General features: G+C 43.8%; 2 protein-coding genes across 2 annotated transcripts in view; one reads left to right on the top strand and one right to left on the bottom strand.

Annotated features, from left to right (window-relative positions):
• Window positions 1–766: 766 nt before the first annotated feature.
• Window positions 767–25,309, bottom strand: part of fam222ba (family with sequence similarity 222 member Ba) — a 30,709-nt gene continuing 6,166 nt past the window's right edge. Inside the window, exons 2-3 of the mRNA XM_079651590.1 lie at window positions 10,881–11,008; window positions 767–4,433 (exon numbers count right to left, since the gene is read on the bottom strand). Coding sequence (XP_079507716.1) covers window positions 2,683–4,433; window positions 10,881–10,962 — 1,833 coding nt within the window. The 5' untranslated portion in view covers window positions 10,963–11,008 and the 3' untranslated portion in view covers window positions 767–2,682. The remainder of the gene's footprint in view (window positions 4,434–10,880; window positions 11,009–25,309) is intronic.
• The window catches only part of eral1 (Era-like 12S mitochondrial rRNA chaperone 1), a 36,412-nt gene continuing 16,936 nt past the window's right edge, over window positions 5,834–25,309 (top strand). Inside the window, exon 1 of the mRNA XM_079651596.1 lies at window positions 5,834–5,856. Coding sequence (XP_079507722.1) covers window positions 5,849–5,856 — 8 coding nt within the window. The 5' untranslated portion in view covers window positions 5,834–5,848. The remainder of the gene's footprint in view (window positions 5,857–25,309) is intronic.

Here is a 25,309-nt window from a genome sequence, read left to right as displayed (position 1 = left end):
CCACCTGAGCAGGATGCACATCCTCTCAGCACAAAGGCCAGAACCTGCCTGTGACACAGCTCCCAATCCTTCATGGAGTAATACTGATTACGGAAGGTGCTGATCTCGCCCCCCCCCCCTGCAGTGTGCCCTTTATACAAGTCCCATTTTCATCACAGCTAGACAAGCTAAATCTACTGCATCCAGATAGTCCTGTGGATTTCACAGCGTGCCTAGTCTACTCTACTTCCTGTTTCTATTTGGCAGAGGCAAGCTCGGGTAAAATGGCATGAAAGCAGAGCAATTGGTGCAACAGTCGTCATCTTTGGCACTAGCGGCCTCAGTTACAAATGAAAGGTGGTTTAGGCGGCCTTTTCAGTTGGCACACATCTGTAAGAAACCTATATGAGACGACTAAGAAACCATAACCTGTCCAAATTGTTTTAAACTGCATTTGTTTCGAGCTAAAGTAAGCATACAACTTGAAGAAAAATGTATTATAATGTATGAGTTGTGTGAGAGTTTGTAAATGGATGTTTTTAGTTAGTTTTGCAGTTGTTTCGGACCCCCATTTACTTACATTAGTCAACACACTCCTCTGTTACTTCTCCGTTATTTCTTCATACACTGAAGGAGGCACAGGGTAATAAATATAAATATGATCATTTGTGGAGGAAATATTCCTTTTTTGCAATTAGCTCACGAAGAATGAAGGGAGAATGAGAAGAAATGCACAACCGTGTTCAGTGTGAGTGTTGCAGATGATCCAAACCAAATTTCAGACTCATTTCAAAGCATAAATTAGAACTTTATTTTATTATTACAATATTACAAAAAGAGTAGCACAACTCTCACTCTCTTGCCTCTCATCTGTCTTACAGAATGACACAAAAGAAAGGCTTGTGGACCTTCTTCCATTTCACAGCAATAGTACAAGAAACAAAAGAAGAAAATTAAATTTAAATAACAAGCAAATCAAGTATTATAAATAGTCACAACTGCAAACGGAAGCTTGGAAACTTGGAAAAAAATGGTTACAGCTCAGTAACTACACATTGCTAAAATATATCATTACAAAATATTACTCCTTTTCTTGCTCTCCATAATAAAGAATCTCTAAAGGAATTTCTCTGTCGAGTCAACAAAACTTCAATAAAATAAAAAGACCAGAAAGAAAGAAACCAATAAATTGCTGTTTCTGTGTATCCTTAGCATCTTCTTTCTCCTTATTATTTGGGGTTTTTCATTAAAACCATGCTCATTTTCAAGGGAAGTCCAAGGACCAAACACTTAAGGCTTTTTAAGGGCTGTTAGGGAGTTAGGTGAACAAACATGGGCGTCATTGTGTTTATGCACACACACTCTTACACACTCACCCTTAACTCATCAGCAGGCGACATTCACACACAATCGTTAAACTTTAGAGTTACAGTAGTCTAGTAGGTAAGCCAGTGTACAATAAAATAAACAATGCATTTGCTGTTTCACTTTAAACTTAAAAGTCCTTTTTGTTTTCCTCCAAGTGATCTTGCAAGTGATCAATTTGATCTCATTTCGAGCAGACTTCACATCAGAATCAGTAGCAACCACACATAACTTAAATCACTCAAGTTCCCACTTTCAGGATCAAAACTCTGACGAGGCTCGTTTCTAAACAACATTAGTAACACTTGTATTCATTCTACTCCAGAGTTTTGTCCTCGTAACCAACCAACCTACCAACCTTCAATAACTGCAAAACTAATAATCTCAACATTCAAGTAATACATTTTTCATGGTTACAAAAAGGAAACAAACACATAAATGGCACATCTTCATAACATTGTGTCCTTGTTAACATGACTTTGGCCATTTTAAGGTTAGTCTTTCATTACTTTTTTCTGCACTTAACATTTCACAATCTCGTTGCCAAACCTTCCTGGCATTGACAAAAAGTTTTTAGTTTTGAAACACCTGAATTCATTGCAGCATTTTCAGCAGGACAGAGCAATGCCTATTCAACGCATCTGCTCCCAGCTGGAGCTTGACTATGTACAAACAACCTGATTACATGCTTCCTTAACTGACAGAGAGGAACAGATCTTCAATAGTCCTACTATACAAATAAATAATTACAGTTAAAAGCAAAATAAAACAATGTGGACATGTGCATGAGCTTTTATTCGTGTGTGGTGGTGTTGCACTGATTATTACTCTCTTCTGCCCTCAAATGATTGCGTTTAATCTTTAAATTCTGATGAGATCGGAGCGTTAACACCAAATCAAAAGGTAGTGAAACTTGTCTGAGCCAACAATTCCTGACATAACCCTGTTCAAAAAAACATCCATTATTAGACGTCGCAGGGATCCATCTGTTTCTTCTTTTCTTACATGCATAAGAAAACATAACTGAAAGGTCTGAAATAGAAATAACGCAGGGTTTGTTTAGACCCAGGCACACAGATAGTAAAATAGAGGAAGGAGGGAATGACACACACAGTATACACATGAAAAAGTTCCCTAAAGTGCCAGGTAAAAGCACTCATTAACAAAAATAAAAGTAGCAATTGATCACTTGCAAGATCTATAAAAGAAAACGGGGAAAAAACCTGTATTAATTTACCCTCTTTAAGCGGTTTAAGTTATCAATGTATTCATGTGTTTCCTTTCTTAAGACTTAACAAAGGGGGGGTTTGATAACTGTAGTGTAGATAAGGCCATAGCTTATCTGTACCCTGGGTGCTGGATGAGAGCGGTTCTGCCGTCCCCGACCTCTGGACCTGCCCTGCTCAGAGGAGGCCTGTGCATCTTGCCCATCAGCCCTAGATTCTGATCGCGGAAGTAGGGCGACTGGAAGTCCCCACCCAAGTAATCTGCTGTTTGCATCAGATTACACTGGGCGGAGGAAGAGGAGGAGCTCGTTCCTAGCATGTAATGGGGAGCCCCAGGGGGCCCACAGTCTAGTGTGGTGCAGCCCCCAGGGCCCGCACCGTGGAATGGCATGGCTATGTCCTGAGACCCGGAGCTGTCACTGTTGGGTGTAGGTAGGATGCTGCTGTTCCAAACGTGGGACTGGAAGTAGTGGCCGTTAGTGTAGTGGGCCATGTGACCGGGCATTCCGTTGTTATTGACGGGTGGAGAGGGCGTTGGCCTCTCTATGGGAGGTTTTAGAGTGTAAGGCTGGCCCACACACACCTCTGCCGGGTAGCTCAAGCCCTTAAAATGGAGGGCGGGATCCCTGGAAGGCTGCTTGCAGAGGTGGCTCCCACCGTTCTGCATGTGGGGAATGTGAGCCAACTGGTGCTGATTCCAAGAGAGCATCTTCTGCTGCAGCTGCGCGTTGTGTTGGAGCTGCTGCTGACTCTGTTGTTGATGCAGATGCTGCAGGTGGTGCTGCTGCTGCTGCTGCTGCTGCTGCTGCTGCTGCTGCTGCTGCTGCTGCTGCTGCTGCTGCTGGAGATCATTGTGGTTGGAAGGCAAGTGGTTCATAACAGCCATGCTGTGTTGGGGGTGGGCTCCCATTGGCCCTGTGGCTTTCTCTTGAGGACAGATAATGCAGTTATGTTGGGGAAAACCAGGGGTGGCGGGGTTGCTGTGCATGGACACCCTGGAGCAGGCGCTGATGAGCAGGTTGCGATTGATGGGGCTGGGGTTTGCGATCTGACCCTTGCACATGGAGGTGACCCCCACGCCCTGGGCCCGAGCTTGGCAGAACTGGTTGATCTGATGAACGATGTGGCTCAGATCGGCCTGGTGGCCCTGGTGCAGCCCGTCGGCCATGGAGAGTGGAATGGTTGAGGTAGAGACGGTAACATTAGGCGGTGCGTTGCCATCTGGCAGCTGTCTGCCTCCCTGCAGGCCGGGGGCCGGCTGCTGCTGGAGGTGCTGCTGCTGCTGAAGCATGACGCCAGGGGGCCCCTGTGGGTGGCCGAGGGCCGGGTGTTGAGACAGAGTTTGGAGTCTGGGTGGGCCCTGAGGGTGCTGGGCCATGGGGGGAGGGTGTCTGAGGCTCTGGTTGTGACCCTGCTGCGGAGGGATGGGCATCTGTAGAGTCTGAGGTGGGTCCTGTTGAAGGGGTAAGCTCTGCTGGAGTCGGGTGAGGTTCGGTAGAGCCGGGTGGTGGTTTAAAGTGCTGGTCGAAGCCACTTGGTAGGGTCCGGTGTGGGGGTTCATGACGACTTCAGTGTGCAAGCGAGCCCTGCTGCCGTCAAAATCTTTGAGGATGCCTTTGACCGTGGGCCCCTTGATGACGGCAAGGAGGCCGGCCTTGGCCTGAGAGGAGGTGTAGGGGCTGTAGCGCTGGCCCGACGTATCCAGCCCGTTGACTGTACGCCGCACGTGGTTCCGCTGGGGGACCTTCACGCTGTTGGGGAAGATCTTGATGGTGAGGGGGTTGTTGGCAACCTTCTTAGCAAATGCATCCAATTCTGCAGGGGTTGGAAACGGAGCCGATCGCATCCTTTGTGTGGTGTCCCCTGGGGTGAGGACAGAATGGGTCAGAGGGGAAGACAGAGACAGAATAGGGAGGAAAAAAAAGAGAGAGAAAAGCACAATGAGAAAGACAACTTAATCCAGGTGGATATGGCACAAAAGAGCACAGCAGCTGTAATCTGAGCAGCCCAGAGGAACCTGATTTAGACAGCGCTCTTATATTCCATACCTCACTGTTATTCTACCAAAGACCATCACATCTCCCGAGGACAAAGAGATATTTCCAATCTCATTCTCAGCTGAATTATTGTGGCCGACACATAGCCAGTCTAAAATCCAATTTTGTGGTGGCGTCTGTGACTCTGAGGTCAGGAGCTTTTAGTGGCCTTAATTGACGCAGCATCCGGGGCGAACAATAAGTGTGCGTCTGAGGTTGGGGTGGGGGTCTACGCAGCTTGCTACTGAATCACAAACTAAACAAAGAATGAGTGAAGGCAGTGATGGTCCCCCGTGGATGCTGCAGGGAGAGGGGAAGAGAAAAAGATTGACGCAAAGAGCAGAGCTCCATGACAGCAGACAAGTAATCAGACACAGCAGCAGCGTCTCTGATCTGCAGGAACACCTCCCAGGCCTCCGCTCGCAGACATTTGTTACACCTGCTAAGCACCATGGCTAAATTTAACAATGCCAATGTGAACACGGTTATGTGTTTGTGCATGTGTTAGTTTCATATATGGGCCCATTTGAAAATGTGCGACAGGATCATGCAGGTGTGGCTGATCGTGTCGGCGTCGGTGTCTAACGGGCGTGATTGCAATTTCCGATCTGCTCACTTACACTTTCTTCACTCAACACAATAAAAGTCAGTGATAACAGTTTCAGAGAATGACAGGCTCTCACTGTCCCCATCACCTCAGCAGTACCAGTCTGACCTACTTACACCACAGCTCTCAGACTGATGGACACAAGTGGAGCTGATCTGTGAGAAGGATCTGACTGGTTACTGAGCTACTTTCATTATTTATGAGCAGGGGACTTCAGTTTAAAAAAGATGTCACCATTACAGCATGCAGACTGCTTCTCTCTGTTGTCGAGTGAGCTGTAATTTGAAATGTCTGAATTGCTGGCAGAGCTCTGTGGTTTCATGCGGCGGTGCCCGTTACGCTCAGTCTCACAGCAGGCAGGCTGGAGTCGAGGGATGAGGCATGGAGCTGAACTGCGAGCTCTGACACGGCTGCACCACGAGTTTGTGCCAAGCGGCTAATTAATTGCTGCTTTATTTGTGAACAGGAAACAATGGGCGGCGATGTGCGGGGGCCGGGATGGGGCGGCACACAGGGGGCCGCTGTGACCGATTGCTCAGCCTGCTGATGGCGGCCTCATTAATGCAGGGGTCTGGGCCAAGGAGCTGGAGCTCGACACCCGCCATCACCGCGGCCTAATGTCTGCCACTGAATAAATGCCACGGTAAGCAAAGGCAGATAAATGAACACAGGCTCACAGACATGCTGAGGATGGACTTCAGCTGTCAAACACAGGTAGTGATTAATGGCCTTTTTGGAAATGATGGGTTGTACAGTAACATAGAAGCAGACTGAATAAATACAAAGGCACACAGTATTATACATAATTTATTTTATGCATACAAAATGTACCTATTCCTATGGAGGACAAAAGCTGCAACAAAAAAAAGACCTGTTAAATAAATGAATATGCCTTATAATATATAATGTGACAAAATGCTCTGTTTTTATTCGCTTCGTTATTCATTTACAATTTGCCTTATATTTTCTATATATTTATTTGCATGTTCTTTATTTAAAGAAAAAACATCTTACATTTTGTATAGCGTTGTATGCATTTCTTTATTAAATTATGTATATTCTTTCTCTTTGTATTATGCTTAACATTTCTTAGTCATTGCTATGCAAATGAGAGGGGCTTTGATTAAAAGTCTATCATTGGATCCATCTATTGGTTGATCAGCATCAGAGTGCATAGATCCACACAGCTAGGTTCATACCTATGCTTCCTTATTTAAATATTTTTGATACATTTAGGCATATTCATTTATTTTTGGCAGGTTCTGTCCTCCATAGTTTGCTATCAGTATCCAGAGTATATCTAGAGCCTGAGAGATTCTGTCACAGCCTCCTCTGCAACTGTTGTCAAAACCTCATGTCTATGCAGCTTAAGACAGGGTTGTAAGTAGGTGGGAAGAGAGTACCATCAGCTGTTGCAATGAATTAAACATATTTGTTCACTTCATGGGGATAAGACTGCTTTGGATGAAAACCAGGATTGTGGAACACAGGAACTAAAAATGTAACATCATATTTCAGGAAACCGCTCTGTGTTCCGAGATGAGAAGTCAAGTTGGATAAAAAGGTATTTACAGCAAGGAAAGGTGAAGGTAGAAAAAAACAGTCTCACTCAAAGAGCTTCAACAGAGACATCAACGTTTGGTTTCTAATCTACTGTTTGCTAGACTGTAACTTAAGTCTAATGCTGTACCAAATATCCTTTTTTTCATAATGTGCTGTCATATTTTATAGCGCCGTCATCCCCCTTAAAACATGTTGGAAGAATAGATTGTTTGTTATTGTGTTATGTAATTTAGGTACTGTTAAATGCCAGAGTGCCTCAATTTATTTTTCCAGCAAGAGGAAGAGCAAGCTATTTTTTGACTACTTTGAAAATGCGTTTTTTTCTCAACATTTAATTTTTAGACTCTTGGACATTGAGTTAATGGAAATGTTTAAATGACACAAGTCAAAATTACCCTAACACCGATTAAATCTAATGACACAAAGTGTACAATACTAACAATATAAGTGTAACCTTATCTTTATGTGCAAACCGTGCACAAGCTTCAAGGCTTTGAACTATTCAACAGTGAACATTCTTCATAACGAAATGAAATGATTTTATATAATACCTAAATGAATGTGTATATCTTTATATATGGTAGTAAAGAGAATTAATAATATTGAATACATAGCCTTCGCTTGATTTTAGATTGAGAAATATAGCAAGAACATCTCCAGTGAGCCTGTAACTGTGTACAGAGTTATTTTCTTTGCCTCTGGCACTTGTGTAATGAGTTTTATACTTAAGTTGTAAGACTCAGGCAAGTAGCAAAGAAAGCAATGTCAATGTCTGGAAACTGACCAATCCATTAAATTGGAAAAGGGATTACACATTGTTAACAAAGCTTAGGCAGGCATTTTGAGATACAAAAAAAAGCAAATCAGAATGAAGGCTTGAACAGAACGGCTATAAAATGTGTAGTGAAATCAGTGAATTGCTGTTTAGACTTTTCCCAAACAGTGGATAAAATCGACCTCTTGCTGTTAACAACTGTCTCAGGGTTCTGGCAGCTGTTGATTATGTATTCTTGTAAGCAAATGTAGCTTATTAGTATTTCAACCTTAACCTGAAACCTGGATTAGAGGAGCAGCTTAATGTACTGAGGGAGGGTTAATGAGGATGTGAGTGAAGTTTGTAGGCGGCTGCTGGTGGCTGCGAGCATATCATCTCTCAGATCTCCACCTAAGCACGTTCCCGAGGAGGGAAACAGGGGAAAGAGGCCAGTCTGGCCCTGCGTTAATTACCCCGCTGCTAGCTAGCTAGTTGGAACACAAGTGCACAGTCAGCAGGCACTAATTAGGGATTATTTTATTCAAACTACTGTTTTTATTGAACAAGGTTTAAGCAGCAGGGGGCATGGGCTCATGCTGCTGCAAATTGCAATTTTCACACAAGAGCAGGAAATTAGGTCTGAAGCTTCGGCATCAAATTAGATATGTGAATATCCCACATGAGGCCACCTCCGAACATTTTTTAAAGACGTTTGAGTAGAGCCTCCCATGCTGATAGATCAAAACCACAAGACCTTTTGAAAAATGAAGAATATTATAGGGAGGGAGAGGAAGAAAAGACGGTTGCTTTTGATCTCAGTAAGGATGAGTTTTGAAGTGGCCCAGCTGTACTCACTGTTTGTTCTGCCTGTAAGCAGAACTGAAGACCAAGGGCCACTTTGTGGTACTTGAATCATCTTGCCTGGAGAATGAGCCGTTTTCTTTGTGACCCACTGTCTCTTTGCAAACCTAATCTACTCCTCGGACAGCCTTAACATTTCACAGCCATCGTCTGTTAACAGTTGATCCCTGATGATAAATAGAGCAGCTGCTCTGGCCTCGCCTCTGACGGCAACCTGCAAGCTCGTAACTTTAAATGACTCTGCAAAGATCCACCTGGGGAGAGGAGGCAGGCATGGATCATTTGGAATCAGAGGGAAGGGGAGGTGTAAAGGGCAGAATGTAAAATAAAACACTGCATTAGAGTGTTGCTGCAAGGATTGTGCTCAAGGTTAGATAGACGGGAACACAAATTAGAGTTAATTATGTAAACTCTCCATCCATGCCTTTTCTTTCCGTGGAAGTCTGTCAGAGTATTGAATAAAGATTTCAAGTGACAACTAGTCCATGAATTTCATCTAAAAGCAGCCAAGCACACCTCTCATGGAGTTAAGCTGTCAAATTATCCTCCATGCTGGGTTAACTATGGAGCTCAGCAGAGACACGGAGTCCTGCAGACAGCCAGGAGGGAGATAGCAGAGTGCTATTCCAGGGTTGAGGCCTAGTTTCGGTTGTGTGTGTGGCGGCTTAAAGGCATCTCAAAAACATAAAAAACGTCACAAACTGTGAAAATCCAGAAGGGGGTCTACGGGGGATGGATAGTTGGCAGCAAGAGACATAACATGAGTGTCAAGAATCCTTTTTGTTCACTGTGACTAAGACTCAGTCTAAAATGAAAAACAGTTCCACAGCTTTTGATGTAACACCGCGTCTGTTAATGATACTTTGAAGAGCGGATGAAAAGGGAAAGCATTACAAGAGAATGACGAGGAGGCGAATAAAATAGATTGAAATTACACTTCCAGGACTGAACGCTCTGTCATCAAAATGGATTACAGCGTTGGGGAGAAAAACAAATTGAACTCCAGTTGCGCCTCTTGCTCTCATGTGTCGTGCTCTCATGTGTCTTGGCGTGTCACATAAAGGGAGAGCGGAGGAACTGTGTATCTGATGGCTGCACTATGTCACAAGTCTGCCTGAGTGAGGCAACAGACGCTGGCACTTAGCAGACTCCCTCACACTTGCTGATCTCCTGGGGGCTGGCTGATTACTGTGATTCTGAAATTACAGTCTTGATGAGCTGGAGCATTTTACAGAGAAAAAAGTGCTGCAAGAAATGGGTCAAGTTGGAGCTGAGTTTCCACTCGGAGATAAACAGGCAGGAAGAGAAGGTGACATTTTTCTGATGGAATGAAAAACTGGATGGGCTATATTCAATGTCTGGGAAGAGATTGATCTTTTTGGTTTATATGTAAAAAGCTCATTGTATGAGAGTAATCACAGTATTCGGTGCAATCATCGAGACCACACATGCTCATTGTGTCTTTGTTTGAGGGTTTCTTTGTCTGTTTGTCATCAGTATTACAGAAAAACGACTAACATGATTTGAATGTAACTTTGTGGAATGGTGTATCGTTGTCCAAGAAAGAACCAATTAAAAATGTGAGCTGGTCCCAATCATGGGGCCTCTACAAAATTATTTTTCCCTTAAAGAAACTAGTAACAAAGTTTGGATTGGCTAAAGAAATGATAATAACACTTTTAAAACAGTGACAAGGAACAACTATACAACACTAATTGTTACCATGTATACTCATCAGTTTTGACATACTATAATCTCCTCCAGTCCAGTTAGTAGCTGCCACTCAAACTGTCAAGAGTCCAATTTGATTCCCAAGTTGTGAAATTCAAGCACATTGAATTAACTGGGCCAGCTCTGACTAGTCTGCCATTAAAACCGGGGCAGCAGATTGCTTCTTAAATTCACTCTCATTACAAGATCATCAGGGCAAAAGCACTCAGCCGCAATCTGTCTGCCAGTCTGACAGTGACTGACTCTTCCTGATAGTGAAAAGTACCCGAGATGGTGGAATCTAACACATGACTGTGGCGATAGTGTGGCACACAGAAGGGAAGGAACTCTTGTGGCAGACAGATCTTCGGGGGCGATGAGGGAGGGAGAGGGCCATGAGGGAGGGAGAGGGCCATGAGGGAGGGAGAGGGCCAAATCATCGGCAAATAAATGGCCCAGTTCATCTTAAATGTCTCTTGACGACAGATCCATGGTCCTGGAGCCCAAACAATTTCATTTTATCTTTATGGTTCTAACACCAGAGAACCAGGCCAGGGTTGGCATGGCCATCTGACGTAGGGCGGGTAGAGGGATGGTAACAGCTTGGTATTTTTGTGTGGGATGCTGGTGCTAGTTAGCCGTGTGTGTGTGTGTGTGTGTGTGCGTGTGTGTGTGTGTGTGTGTGTGTGTGTGTGTGTGTGTGTGTGTGTGTGTGTGTGTGTGTGTGTGTGTGTGTGTGTGTGTGTGTGTGTGTGTGAGAGAGAGATGGAGATACTTACATTTCTGATGTCCAGTGTTCATCTGCGTGTGGGGGAGAAGCTGGAGGGGGAGTTCACCTGGCCTTGGCAGACAGGCCAGCATTTCACAGAGACACTAATGCAACATGGGACACACACTTCTCCTCACACTGCGGAGAGAGAAAAAAGAGAGAGAGAGCGAGGTCAGCAGTCAGACATAACTGCAAGGCAGCACATGATCCAGAGGCTGGGTCCAGACTAATAGAACTCTGTGGCTGACCCCCCGAGGCTCAGGGCTGAGGGAGATGTGGTTACCTTTCAATTAGAAAGCGATTCACACCTGGAGCATCAGGTAAGGTGACATTTGATGCCAATAACAACTTCAATTAAACATCAAACAGCTGAAGTAAAACGGGCAGACTGGGCCTGAGGCGGCGCAGCTTTAAATTGACTCGGTTCCTTCCCCCTGCTTGCCTGCATGTTACAGCTAGTTGGACCCTGCTACCTGCGCTTTACCTTTTCCGCCTCCACCAGACCATGGCAGAGGGAATTAATGACTCCTGTACACTTGAAAAGAACACACTCGAGAGGCCTGGGCGCTGACAAGTTAGTGAGTCCCGGATCGATATTGAAGTCCTCTAGACCTCAAAGAGGCCTTTTTTTCAGGGGAAGTTAAACAATGGAGCTGGCTCACAATGTGGTGAAAGGAGATGAATAAACAGGGTTGCAACTCCAATAAATGCCTGCCACTTTTGCGCTATAACCTGATGTAATAGATAGGGAGAAAAACGTTAGCCACGCTCCACTTGGCTTACTGCTGTATTCAAAACACCACAGATGCTTTGCTTAATCAGCACCGAAGAACAGTGAGGGAGCAAATTAAGTCTACAGAGTCCTCGCCCTCCCTCTTTTTTTGCTGCGTGGCATCAGAGGAGGGCGGCAAAGTGTGCACAGACTAACAGCGTCTATGAGAGAGGCAATTACCCACAAAACAACCTTGGCGTGCCTGTCTGCCGCAGGGTGATGGCTTAAAAGTGTCTTCCCCCCTGCAGGGAGAAGAGACAAGAGCAGGAAAGAGTGACAAAGTGAGAGAGAAAGGTGGAAAGAGAGAAGGACGGGTGGCGGGGCTGGGGTGTTGTGGGGGCTGAACTTGCTTTAAAAAGCAGGAGCTCAAAAAGGTCAGGATGACAGCTCATTTAAATCCTCCCAGCAAGAGGATAAAAAAAAAAAACAAGCCTTAATGAAGCTGCCAGTTCTACACAGATACCTGTGAGCGTTGCACCTTGGGGTGCAGCAAGGGCAGGGTGGCAGGGGGGAGGAAGGGAGAAAAGGGTAGAATGGTGGGTGGCAGCGCTCTATTCTTTGAGACAGATCTGAAGATTTAGGGTGTTTTTTGTGCAGTTGATGCTGCGTCACCTTTTTCTGTTTCCCAGCCTCCCACCACTCTCATCCTCCTCCCCTTTCCACTGCTTTTTGATTTACAGCCTGGACCGCCATATGGCAGCAATCCCTGCCCTCGATTCAGCGTGTCACCATGCATTAACTTTAATTGGCCTGATATGTTATTCTTTTCCCTCGGCCTTGGAAAGGATTTTAGGTACATAGCGCCCTGATGTCAGCAGGCAAGATTTCCAGCGCTCTCTCATTTATCAAGGTGCCAAGATTTCACACAAGGATAACAGCAATCTCTTTGACAACAGGCAGGGCAGGGGTGCAGAGAAACTAAATATCAAAAGGTGGCAAGAGACTGAAATGATGTCGGGGAAAAAACCCCACAGAGCCTTATACTTGTCGCTGCATTTTGTTATAGAATCAGCACACTACAGGCAAAGAAAACTGCCAACAGACCATCAGTCCGCTCCGTTTATATACATGGCTATATACAGTCTATGGTCCGCTCCCTTCCTGCCTCCCCCACAGCGCCCCTGAATGTCAGAAAGCTGTGCAGTGGGAAGCGCAGCGGCAAAGGTCAGCCTATGGTAATGCCCCAGCTGACAATCTGCTTTACAGAGCCGAGCAGGAAGAGATGAAACCCAACGGAACAGAAAGCCTGACGTCGACTGACTCGCCTGTCAGCACCGCTGCCACATCGACTTGAAATATACATCACACACCAAACAGAGGCTCTTTTTTACAAAAAAAGCCCGCCCCCACAGAGGCATGTACCAACACACAGACCATTTGTATCAGGAGCAGGATGACTACACCTGATAGAGTGTTGAATCCAGACAGGGACGGAGCTCGCTGGAGGCTGAGTCCTAACAGCGACCATGCCAGGGGTTTAGCCTGGTCTGGACTGGGGTTTCTCTGTCCCTCCAGCCATGCACACATCCAGGCCAATAGGTGTCTCACCCAATGGCTTAGTAGCCTTTGTGACACACAGACACAGCCCCTCCTGTCCGCAGTGGAAACACAGTAGCGTCTGTGGAGGCCAGCTGCAGTGTGTGCAGCCAGGATCGGCCTGGTGGAGTTTAGCCAGGCGTCTCACACTATCAGCCCCATGCAGACAGACACCACAGGGTTCTCAGAGTATTATGGGGGGCCCCTGTGACTCGGCAAGTCTCCACCAGCTACTTATAGAACCGTAATAAAAGTGTGCCAATAACTGTGTCGCTCCCTTTTTAGACAAATAAAGGCGGGCAGACAAAGCAGGACTTGAGTAAGTGATGCGCATGGCTTGTGTCGTGTGTCAAACTGCTCCAATAAAAGCTGACCTATATTTTCTTTTCATTCCTCTGTAGGGAAGGAGAAAAAGAAAGCCATCTGAAGTTTAAAAAAATTGCAAAGAGGCCATTTAGGAGATTAGACAGCGGACTTCATTTATAGTTGAATCTTTTGATCAATATCCTCCTCATCAACTACAATCTGCTTTCAAATGTGGAAATGCATTAGGGTAATAGCATAGGAAATCATCTATTTAAATATCTACCGGCAGTATGAGGCAATGCGAGGATGTGCTCCAGAAATAAGCTCATTAGAAGGATATGCACAGAGTTCAACAATATTAGAGGAGAAAAACAATAAAGGGGAAAAAACAAGGTGAAAAGTATGTTTGGTTGCTGGTTGAATATTAACAGCTTTTCTATACCAATTAAAAGAAAAGGCAATTAGGAGAACCAAGTCACCATGTTGTACATTGCTTGTGCTAACGGCTGAAGCAGAGGAGAGTGGAGGAGAAAGCAGGCTGCTGTTATTCTAATTGCATGTTTACCCCCAGGTTATGGGTCTGAAATAGAGCCAGGAAAAAAATGTTGCAGTAAAAATGCAATGCAACTTCACTGTGTTGATTCTCTCAGGGACAGAAAGAGTGAAATTACTTTTCTTTGCAAGCAGAGTTTCTGAATAGAAGGCAAAGAAAGAAAAGAAGCAGGAAATAGAGAATGGCTTTTTACCCTTGAGTACCAAGTCAGAGTGTTCCGTCAAAGAAAGGGGAAAAAGCCTTGGCTCTGGAGCATGTTAGGAAGAAATGACACATTGGTATTGCCTACATTAGCCCATCAGGCTTTACAAACAACAGTAGAAAAGGATTTCTGTTGCTAGCAGAGGACCATGGGCATGTTAGGCTACGACAGGCTGGTTCACGGCCTCACACAATGGATCTTGATGACTGCAGCACATCCCGAGGTGGTTGGAACGGGCTGTTTGCTTTTTCAGTCAGCAGAGACCCCTCATCAACCCGGACTGTTATCTCACACCAAAAGAGAAAGGGCAAAAGAGTGGGAGTCGGTCATGATAGTGAGAGGAGGGCAACAAGAGAAGCCAAGAGAAGACAACAAATCCAATCTCAACTCGCACAAACATTGAGAGTCTGTAAAATAGTGGTTTCCCAGTTGCTAGACACGAGGTGTCAGGCATAAAACTGTCAAACAGGGAATCTGCTGCAGTAGTGTGGGAGAGAGGGTGACAGCTACTCGAGAATACTCTTCTATACAGGGAAGGGAGGAGTCTGAGAAACAACTGTGAGGCTGTATGAACCCTCAGTAACCAACTGATGAAAAAGTGACAGTTCCCCGAGGTGAGATGGGATATGGAGCGGAGAGAGACAGCATGCCCCTGGAATAATGCAGAGTCCAGAGTCGGTTAAATCTTAGCTTACGTGTCAGATACGGAAAGTTGGTTTCACAATGCCAACTCAGGCTCTTCTTCCATGAAGCTATGAAAAGGAGACACAACGCCAAAGCATGAGGCCTCTTCTTATCAGAGTGACCTCATTCCTCCACTCTTGTCTTTACATCAGTGGCCCGGCCTCTTGGATGATGTCCTCACACATGAGAAGATGACAATAATGGTTGGGGGATGTAAGGATGAGAAGATATGAGGCGTGAGTTTCCTGGCCTGGCTATCTTTGTTAGAGCTATGTCATGGCCATTATCCGTCCACCAAGTCAGCACAGAAGCCAGAAGAGGTCCATTCTTCAACTCGGGATCAGTTTGACAAACAGCCACTTAAGCCCACTTGCCTTCCTGAAGAGCACTACACATGGGGAAGGTAAAGCTAATGCCTAATGCCAGGGCATTGTTCGGCTTGACTCAACTCACTTTTGGTATCAGGTCCCGTTTTCTATCGTTTCCGATAGTACTCCTCAGTGTAGATAGAATTCTAAGCTGATAAATACAGCAACAGCTTACATATTTTGTATTGGCAACCAAAGACAGGAACATCAATTGTACAGCTAAGTGTATGACTGCCACAAATGGGGCGAGGAAGTTAAAACATTTTAGGTCTCTATTAATGGTAGCTTTGCTATTTAAAAATGCTGGGTTTGTGCAGGATGTCCCGTGTCACACAAAGGCGAATTTCTTTAACTCACCTTTTTGTATTGGCTCAGCTCACTTAAAACATTGACAGAGGCCACTTGCTACCATAAAAAAGACCATAAACCAAGAACTATCCACAACTTTTGCTTATGAAAACCAACATAGTGCGAGTTAAGTTGATAGAGCGTTGCCGTATCATGCAGTGGAAATGCGGCAAAAGTCTGCTCACTCATGTCAAGCCTAGCCAAGGTCAGGCGGGCAGACAGAAAGTGCTGGCAGCGCCGCATGCATGGCGTCATGAATGCCAACATGCCGAGGCCCCTTGCTGTGCCATTTGAAAGACATTTTTACACCTGATAAAAAAGCATTGTGGATGGCCTGCCAAAACAGAGGGGATCCAAAGTGAGGGGTGCAGGCCTAGTTATTTATTTATCTGCTGCAAATCCATCTAGAGAGCAGCCAGACGCTGGGCATGCCTCAGTGAGGAATAAGCCAGCCTAGTCTCAGACATGACAGTATTAAACCACTTGAGGGACAGGAGAAAATAGATCCGACATGTAGTAACAGAAAAGGAAAACAAACAGCTTTCATGAAGCAGCTCTCTTGGAGGGATTGGATGTACTCTAATTGATGATTAACACATAAAATGAGTCAAATGTATCAGTGCCGATAGTCAAAAGATTTGACTGTAACTTGGTAGTTTTAATTGGAAGCAAATATCAACACAGTGGGGGTGAAGCTAAACTAAATGCTAACATCAGTAAGCAAACATGCTCACAAAAACAATGCTAACATGCCAATCTATAGCAGGTTTATTGTGTTCACCGTACTTTTTGAGTGTGCTAGTCTGCTTACATTTGCTAATTAGCAGGAAGCTCAAAGTACAGCTGAACGGAGAGCCATTACTTCTGCACGTACTTGGACATAAACCAAAGCATTTGGCAAATACTAATTTGGACACAATTTTGGTGCAATGCTTCCAATAGTTGTTGAGCCATTACATTTAAAAGTCTAATTGTTGGTGGCACTAAAGGGAGAGTCTGGGTATCAAGAAATACATATGCACATTATATGTGAAACGTCAATATCTGAAAAGAAATAGGTGCCCATCAAGTCATATTCATTAAATAACAACACACTTTATATGGGAGTGATGCTCAAGGGAAATTAAATAGATCACCAAATGATGCAGATCATGAATGCCTTGGAACATTTCTTTCCATTAGTTGTCGAGATACTGAGGCCAAAGCAGTGGAAGGACCGATGGACCAAAGGACAGAGCCACACTACATTAGCTTGATGTTTTAGAAGTGCCAGATGGCAACAGTATTGAAATACTGAGAACCACAGGAATGCAAAACAACACCAAAGAGACTGTTTATCCTCTGGAGAACCATCCTTCTGGTTCATCAGATCACACAACTCAGAGACATCGCTCATACATATGAGAGCAAGGCTGCTCCCTTTCATCTTCTCTGTGATGCCACCGCATCCGGGTTATCTTTACATATCCCTATATCACATCAGACAACAATGTGCTGAGTCACATGCTGCCCTGTCAGATGCCAGACAGTGGGGCTTGGTACAGGACTAGGATGGTTAAGGTTAGGGTTAGAATTACACAGATATGCAGAGACTACACTGCCCGAAATCTTACTTACTTCTCTGTAGTGAAAAATGGCAAAAGCCTAGTAATTTCCAGCTAAACATTACCCAAAAATATAGTTTTTTGGGCATGTTCTAACTATTTGACTGTAAGTCAGCCAGTCCTGCTCCCTGCTTAGTGGGAAATAACTCAATGTGCTGGGAGCTAAAGCGCTGCAGCATTGTTCCAGCTGGCAGAAAAAGGGGAAATGAAGATGGAGTGGTTTGATTTCATTTGTTAGCAGGTGCATCCATTTTGTGTTCCTCCCTACACCCACCTCGCCTCTCTCAGTCAAAGCGCTTATCAGAAATTGGACACCCCAGTGACAAATTGAGCCTGCGATTAAAGGGAGAAAGAGGGAAGCTTTGTTAAGTGCCGTTGATTGGGATCCCAGGCTGCCCTCACACATCATAAGTGTGTGTGTGCATGTTGGTACAGAGCCAATAGCAGAGCTGACACCACCACCTCCTCTTCTCCAATATTACCCTCTCTCCAGGTGTTCCCACGGCTTACATTTCTGCTCCGAGTACACACAAAACCAAATCAATGCAGCTGTTCCCCCATCTCTCTCACACACATATACAAAGTACATGCATAGGAAATTACACAGGCAAGCCTACAGTACATATACAGCAGCGATTTTCCCCTGCAGGAGTAATGACTTCCTCTAGTATTTCCTGTGTCTTCCTATTGACATGCACGCTGTGTTCAACAGAGAAAAAAGTTAAGCCTCTGTGTGTTTGTCCCACCCAGACCCATATTATTGACCCAGCATTAACCAGCCTTGGCCTGTTTGGAGTGCAGCTAGGCTGATTAAAGAGGGGGGTCAGAGCAGCTCGGCTAGGCAGAATGGTGCAAGCGCTGACTCTCACAAATCATCCAAAAGGGCTTAATGCACAAAAACAGCTTCTAGTGTTGCACAGGCCTGCTGTGAGAGATTTATCCACTTTGCCATTACACTAACTGGCCTCTCTGCCTTATGAGCTGCATATATACCAATGCAAATAAAGAAATAACCCTAATTAGAATTATGCTTGGACCACCCCTTCATGAGGTCTTGCTCACACAATTTAACCTTTTCCTATCGCGCATTAAACCTTGTCTGGACTTCTTATTTATTGCAAGCTCTTGGTTCAGACACCTTTCTCCTTATCTATTTAGCTTTTATTTAACCAGGGTATACCCATTTAGATTACATATCTCTTTTACAAGGGACACTTGGCCAAGAGGAAGGAAACTTCAGTTTTGAATGAATATCAGTGCACCGTGATACATGATATTCAGCATGTGTAGACAATGAGCATATAATTAATGTACAACATACCATAATCAATAACAGCCTCTTCATTTATTAACTGTGACATAAGTGTGAGGGGTGTCTAGATCTATAAAAACGACCATCAATACTAGGAATTAAGATGCTTAAATAACTCAGGGCCACTGAATCATTCATGAATCATGAACACTGACGGATTCATCATCTTTAAATGTGTGTTTTGTTATTTGCAGCCTAGTCTGTTATTGTGAGTAAGACTCTGCTTCTGTCGCATTATTTTTGAGGGGATCTTCCTAATGCAGACCAAAGAAAAAGCTCTCAAATTGGTTATCGATTAATCGCTTGGTCTTTAATTGTCAGAAAATTGTTTTTTCAGCCCAAGATGACGTTCTCAAATGTCATGTTTTTTTTAAGAACTCAAAGATACTCAGTTAACTTTCCTAAAATAAAGAAACCAGAAAATATGAAATTTTCAAAGCTACTATCAGATGATTTTGACTTTTATTATTTAAGTACTCAAACCAATAATCAGTTATCAGAATAGTTGGTAGTTAATGAAATACTTAACAACTTATCCATAAATATTTGCAGATCTACTCTCAACTGATGCAATGTAGAGAAGTGGTAGAAATATTTGGAGTAAAAAAAAAAATGCCTTCATGCCAAATCCTGCTGTGTACAAGTTCGATAAAAGCTGATTTGTCTCCATCCTGAGTGTACGCAGGACTGGTAAGGTCAGCCGCCTCCATGGCAGCTCTGACATTCAGTCTGGCCTCCAGCGAGACCCAGCCAGTCCCCCTCGCACCATCAGAGGAATAAAAGAGACAGAGTTGTGTGAGATGTGGTTCTTTTAACCCTGGCCACGCACGAGGCGTTTGTGTTTTTTCTTTATAGTCCTGCGTATGTGAGAGCCTTTCTGCCCCCAGTTCTGTCCCCCAGCAGACGCACTGGGCAGCCGGCTGGTGACTCTGTGGAGAGCAAACACAGGCCCGGCATAGCAAACATCTCACCTCTGTGTCTGCATGGGAACATCTGGCCCTCCCAGGCTCGCAGGGCCTCCGTCTGTCTGACTGTGAGCCTACACACACTGTTGGTGCATACCTGGTGTTGTCATAGCACTAGGATTTGTACACCTACACAGGTACTGGTTTAAATAAACAAACAAAACCTAAGCAATCAGGCAATGTGCTACACAACAACCACATCCCCAATTGATTATTACACTGATTTCACAGCTTAGTTTGCATCATAGGACTTCTAATATGATGGAACGTCAAAATAAGCAAACACATCAGCTAAATAGTTTAATATTTTGCCCCCAAGACCTCAGTCTCGTCATCAGTTTGATATACATTGAGAATGCAATTACAGCTTGTATCAAACCTTAAAACGTACAGACCAAAATGTGCTAATTTAGCTGAGTGTCGAAAACTGTCACGTACCAAAAGCTAGCATCGATTGTCTGCTCAGATTGGTTATTTTTGTTACTTATGCTTTGATCAAATCATTCATAATTTATACCAAGATTGAGATTACCGCTTCGTCTGGCAGTGAGATAGTCATATGAGTAATAGAGTTAGCCAAGATGATAAAACTCTTTCCCATCGCTCACTTTCTCTTGCTTTCTTGCATCATGCCCGCTCATCTCAGATCTCCTGCGGCCATATAATGATTCAAGACTGATGAGGCATGCTCAAAGGTCCATGCCATTGAGCACAGCATTAATGCACCCAGCAGCAAATTTTTCGCCATCGACCCCCGTTCCCTGCAATAAGGACAGAGCCATCAATCAGGCCCAGATAGCAGACACCAGACACGGGCTGATGAAGTGGGGGACTTTGGAGCTAATGACAAATGGATCCCTCAGATATGGTCACAGTATACGATGACAGTCTGCAGAGAACACTTGACCTTAAGCGAAACATCTTAAGACACTTTTTAACACTGTGCAATGCCAAAAATATAGAATATGCTGTTAATAAAATGTGGTTATTGTGTGAAAACTCCAGGGTCGGTCAGGATGAGAGTCTCAGCTCCGTCACTCTCCGAGCACTCCTGACCGCCCAGCACTCCTTTGTTCTTACACCAAAGCTCTGGGAGTGACCTTCAGGAGGCCTGCTAGTCCTGCTAATTGGGGTCTCAACAGAGCACAGCATCTACCGCCCCCCCACCACACTTCACTGGAGGAGGGATTGGAAGAGAGGGAGGAAGAGATATCAGGAGCCTGTGTTATCTTCTTGGTGGGAAACGGAGACGAAAAGTGGAACCTGGGCTTAAAAACTGAATTTCGAGTACTTTAAGTGCTGCAAAGTGCTAATACATAGGGCTGGTAAACAGAAAAAGATTCACATTGACTAAAACTCATTACTCTGATAACAAAAATTGATCAAAGATTCTCCATACCTACTGAAAACAACATGTCTAGTTGTCTACAATTAATAGTGTAACAATAGATAGTATAACTGGAAAAAGTTATCATTGTTTCTGAATCGAAACATTTCACAATGTTACGAAAATACCACAACACGATTAAGATTATAGACGTTGGACTATAAAAGCAGAATATTGATATATTGAACGCACCTCACCGCAGTTGAAAATGCTGACTAAAAGTCCAAAGCCCAAAAGAATAAGACAGAGAAAAGCAGCTATTCCTCCCTTTTTTTTTTACAGGCTACTTTTTTTACAGGCTACTTTTCTGTTGATCAACAATTTCATAAAATAATGGATTCTGTTCTAAATTCAAGATAGCATTGCAAAACAAGGCAAGGCAAGTTTATTTATATAGCACCTTTCAACACAAGGCAATTCAAAGTGCTTTACAAAAAATGAAAGACATTAAAAAAATGGCATTTCAAATCAGTCATTAAAAAGAAAAGATAATAAAAGAAACATTAAAAGAAAAAATACATGGATAAAAGTTACAGTGCAATAGTTCAATTAAAAGCAGCGGCAAAAAGAAAAGTCTTTAGTCTGGATTTAAAAGTAGTCAGAGTTGCAGCGGACCTGGAGGTTTCTGGGAGTTTGTTCCAGATATTTGGAGCATAATAACTAAACGCTGCTTTACCATGTTTAGTTCTGACTCTGGGGACAGAAAGCTGACCAGTCCCTGAAGACCTGAGAGATCTGGATGGTTCATAATTTAGCAGAAGATCAGAAATGTATTTTGGGCCTAAACCATTCAGTGCTTTATAAACCAGCAGCAGTATTTTGAAATAAATTCTTTGACACACAAGAAGCCAGTGTAAAGACTTCAGAACAGGAGTGATGTGATCCACTTTCTTAGTGTTAGTGAGGACTCGAGCAGCAGCGTTCTGAATTAGCTGCAGCTTTCGTATAGATTTTTTAGTGAGACCTGTGAAGACACCATTACAGTAGTCCAGTCTACTGAAGATAAAAGCATGGACAAGTCTTTCCAAATCCTGCTGTGACATTAGTCTTTTAATCCTAGATATGTTCTTTGGGTGATAGTAAGCTGATTTAGTAACTGTTTCAATGTGACTGTTGAAACTCAGGTCAGAGTTCACGACTACACCTAGATTTATGGCTTTATCTGTTGTCTTGAACATTGCAGACTGAAGCTCAGCGCTAACTTTTCTACGTTCTGCCTTGGCTCCAAAAACCATTACCTCAGTTTTATCTTTGTTTAATTGGAGAAAGTTCTGACGCATCCAGTCATTGATTTGTTCAATGCACTTACTCAGTGTTTGAATTGGAGCATAGACTCCTGGTGAAATGCTTACGTAAATTTGTGTGTCATCCGCATAGCAATGGTAACTTATTTTGTTGTTTTTTCATTATCTGAGCCAGTGGTAGCATGTAGATGTTAAAGAGAAGAGGGCCCAAGATGGAGCCTTGAGGTACCCCACATGTCATATTTGTCAACTCAGATGTGTATTTACCTATAGAAACAAAGTTTTGTCTGTCCTTTAAGTAAGATTCAACCAATTTAGAACTGTTTCCGAAAGTCCCATCCAGTTTTCTAGTCGGTCTAGTAATATGTTGTGGTCAACAGTGTCAAACAACCAACTGGTATGGTCTAAAACAGTTGTAGAAAAAAGTAGTAAATAGCCTAATATAGAAAAAATATGTAAAAATGTAAACTCCAAAGTAGCTTTTTAAAAAACAAACTAGAGGCACTTGGAGAGTGTATCATTTTTACCAAGGCCATTTCAATACAGTAAGAGCAAATTTAGAGATTTCTAAATGCGGGCCCAACAATACTTTATCCCTTACATTTGGAAAGAAACGCTGTAAATCTGTGGATCATTTCAATAAACTATATCAACTAGCCAGTACGAAAACTTGAAAGGTTCTTAAGTAAATCATTAGGTCCTTAAATGTATAAAAGGCGCTAAAAGCCAAATTAAGAGTTATATGCCATGATGCTATGCCAGGACTTTCATATATATGAACGTGTCCCTGCCTCCAACACTGAAACTCTCCAGTTGTCTTTATACATCCATGGTCCATCCATCCAGTAGTTTTCCCGTTATCCTGCTAACAAACAAACAAACAGAAAAACAGAACCAGCAGATATCTCTTTGGCTGAGGTAATTACATTTGTGGAAATAAATATTGTGGTGTTTGAAAAAGTAAAAGGCACCCCAACGTGGATCATGGGTTGCTAAAAGGGATTGTGGCTCAGGCAGGTCAGTGCTCTGCTCTCAGGAATATGGAGGAGACAATGACACAGGTCATTTAGAGCAGGTTGGCCAGGCTGCAGCTGTGCTCTGAGCCAGCCAACACATCATCACATCAGGACCACTTGCTATCAGTGCCATCAGCACAAGGGGTGGAAAATGTAGAGGAAGCAATCCTGTAAAAACAAGATGCTACTAAGAGCCTTTATGTTGGCAAAGTTGTAAGGGAGCTGTTTTTTAAGGTTGAATTTAGGGTAAAAGATACACTTATCTGAAGGAATTATAGACTGGACTTGGTAACCATTTTAAAGAAGCTTTGTGATAGATCCCGTGAATGAGACTTTGAGCAAGGGTGGCCATGAATAGAAAGGTCTGCATTTCATTTGCTAATCCATCATTCTAATTGTACTCTCTAACAAAGAGGAGAGAAGAGTGGTAGGGCATTCAGAGGCAATGGAGCATGCTGAGGGGTGCGTGTGTGGTTCTCCATGGAGCCAGAGAGGCCGTGGCCCTTGGCCCTTAAAGCCCAGCAAGGGCTGGGGAGAATGGGCTCTGATGAGCTCAACGCAGGCAAGACTAATCCCTTCATGTCCTAAAGAATTGTTTAACTATGTTTGACTGATTAACCCAAACCCCTCGTTTGCACTTTACAATCTATTTGTTCAATCAAATCTCCTGCACTCATCACGCTGCAGTGTGTGGGTGGTTATGGTGAGGGAGAGAAAGAGAAAGAATGAGAGAGAGAAACAAAAGGGGCTGCAAAAAAATCCATTTGGTGAGAGCACACAGAAGTCAAAAGAAAAGCTTTTTTGTTCCACTTATAATTCTCCAAATGTACATAGCACATGAGTTTCGGCGCAGCTTTTGCTAACATTCAAAGGTCAGAGAATTCTTGCATTGAGAGATTTCAAGTAGAAAGTCATCGGTGGTGTGTAAGCATACCGCACCGGTTTTTACCAGCTTCATGGGAAAAGGACATTTAAAGGCACCCTCCCCTGCGTGGAAAATAGGTTGCCAGGAAGATTAACCCAGCTTCCTTTTATAGCCTCTGACAAGAGGTTAAATCACACATTATACTGCCTGAAATGTCTCCCAGTAATTAGATCAAGAATATTACTCTCCCTTCTTCCCCTTGAAGACTGCAGCTGATCAAAGCCTAATGATGGTGTCAGTGCCATTGGCAGTGCTGGCTGGCTAAATCTCCCCAACGGGATGGCAATCTGTCAGGGCCACAAGCCCCGCTAAACAGCACAGGACGAGAGTACAATGGTGCTTGACACAAAGTAGACTAAATGAACCACATCTTTCACCAACAAGCTATCCATCAGCAGTGCACCATTAAAATTCCCCCTAATGATAAAACCTCTTGGTCTAGGACTGGTATCTGTACACTGATGGCTGAAATGTATACAGTGAGAGGGTTGTTGGCAACAACTGTGAGTTTTATCTTAATAAAACCCACTATAGCGTATATGCTGTCTTTCCATGCCGGAGCAGATCTAAGCAGCACCTGGTCCCCTTGATGGGGTGAGGGGGATACTGGCTATTAATTACAGAAAGCCGACACGCAGCGCAGGCAATCCCTCGCAATGAGACCCTGGGACGTCAGATACAAGACGAATGCTTCTCTGTCACACGGCAACACGACCTGCCTCAGGACTCTTTACTCTGCGCACTTCCAAGTATGCCTTTCATATTGTGGCCCACCCTTCTTCCTCTGCCCCCACCCTGCCTCCATCTCAATCACATTCTGCGGATGTTACACTACTTCAGGGAATATTTCCTGACGACTGCAAAATGGTTTGTGCAGTAGCATGATAAAAGTTGACATTTTCTTTTCCTAATTCAATTCATTTCCTTTGTAAACAACCTCGCCTCTGTGTGTGTGCAGGCTGCAAACACATCACACGGAACGGTCAATGCATTTCTTTGCTCTCAAACTCAACAGCTTAAACAAAAAGGGGGAAATGGCAGGAGATATGCCAATCATTAATAGTTGAAAGATGTCTGACAAAAGAGACCCTTAAAACTCGACAGCTTTTCTTTTTCGCGTCAGTCCCCAAAGAACAACCAGTTCCTAAAAAAGGGGCCCGGACAACAGACGCCTGCAAGAGGTCTGACCCCGAATGTAACCCCATACAGGTGGCACA

This window comes from Notothenia rossii, assembly GCF_949606895.1.
Source record: "Notothenia rossii genome assembly, chromosome: 9".
NCBI lineage: Eukaryota > Metazoa > Chordata > Actinopteri > Perciformes > Nototheniidae > Notothenia > Notothenia rossii.
This window is presented reverse-complemented; position numbering and strand designations above follow the sequence as displayed.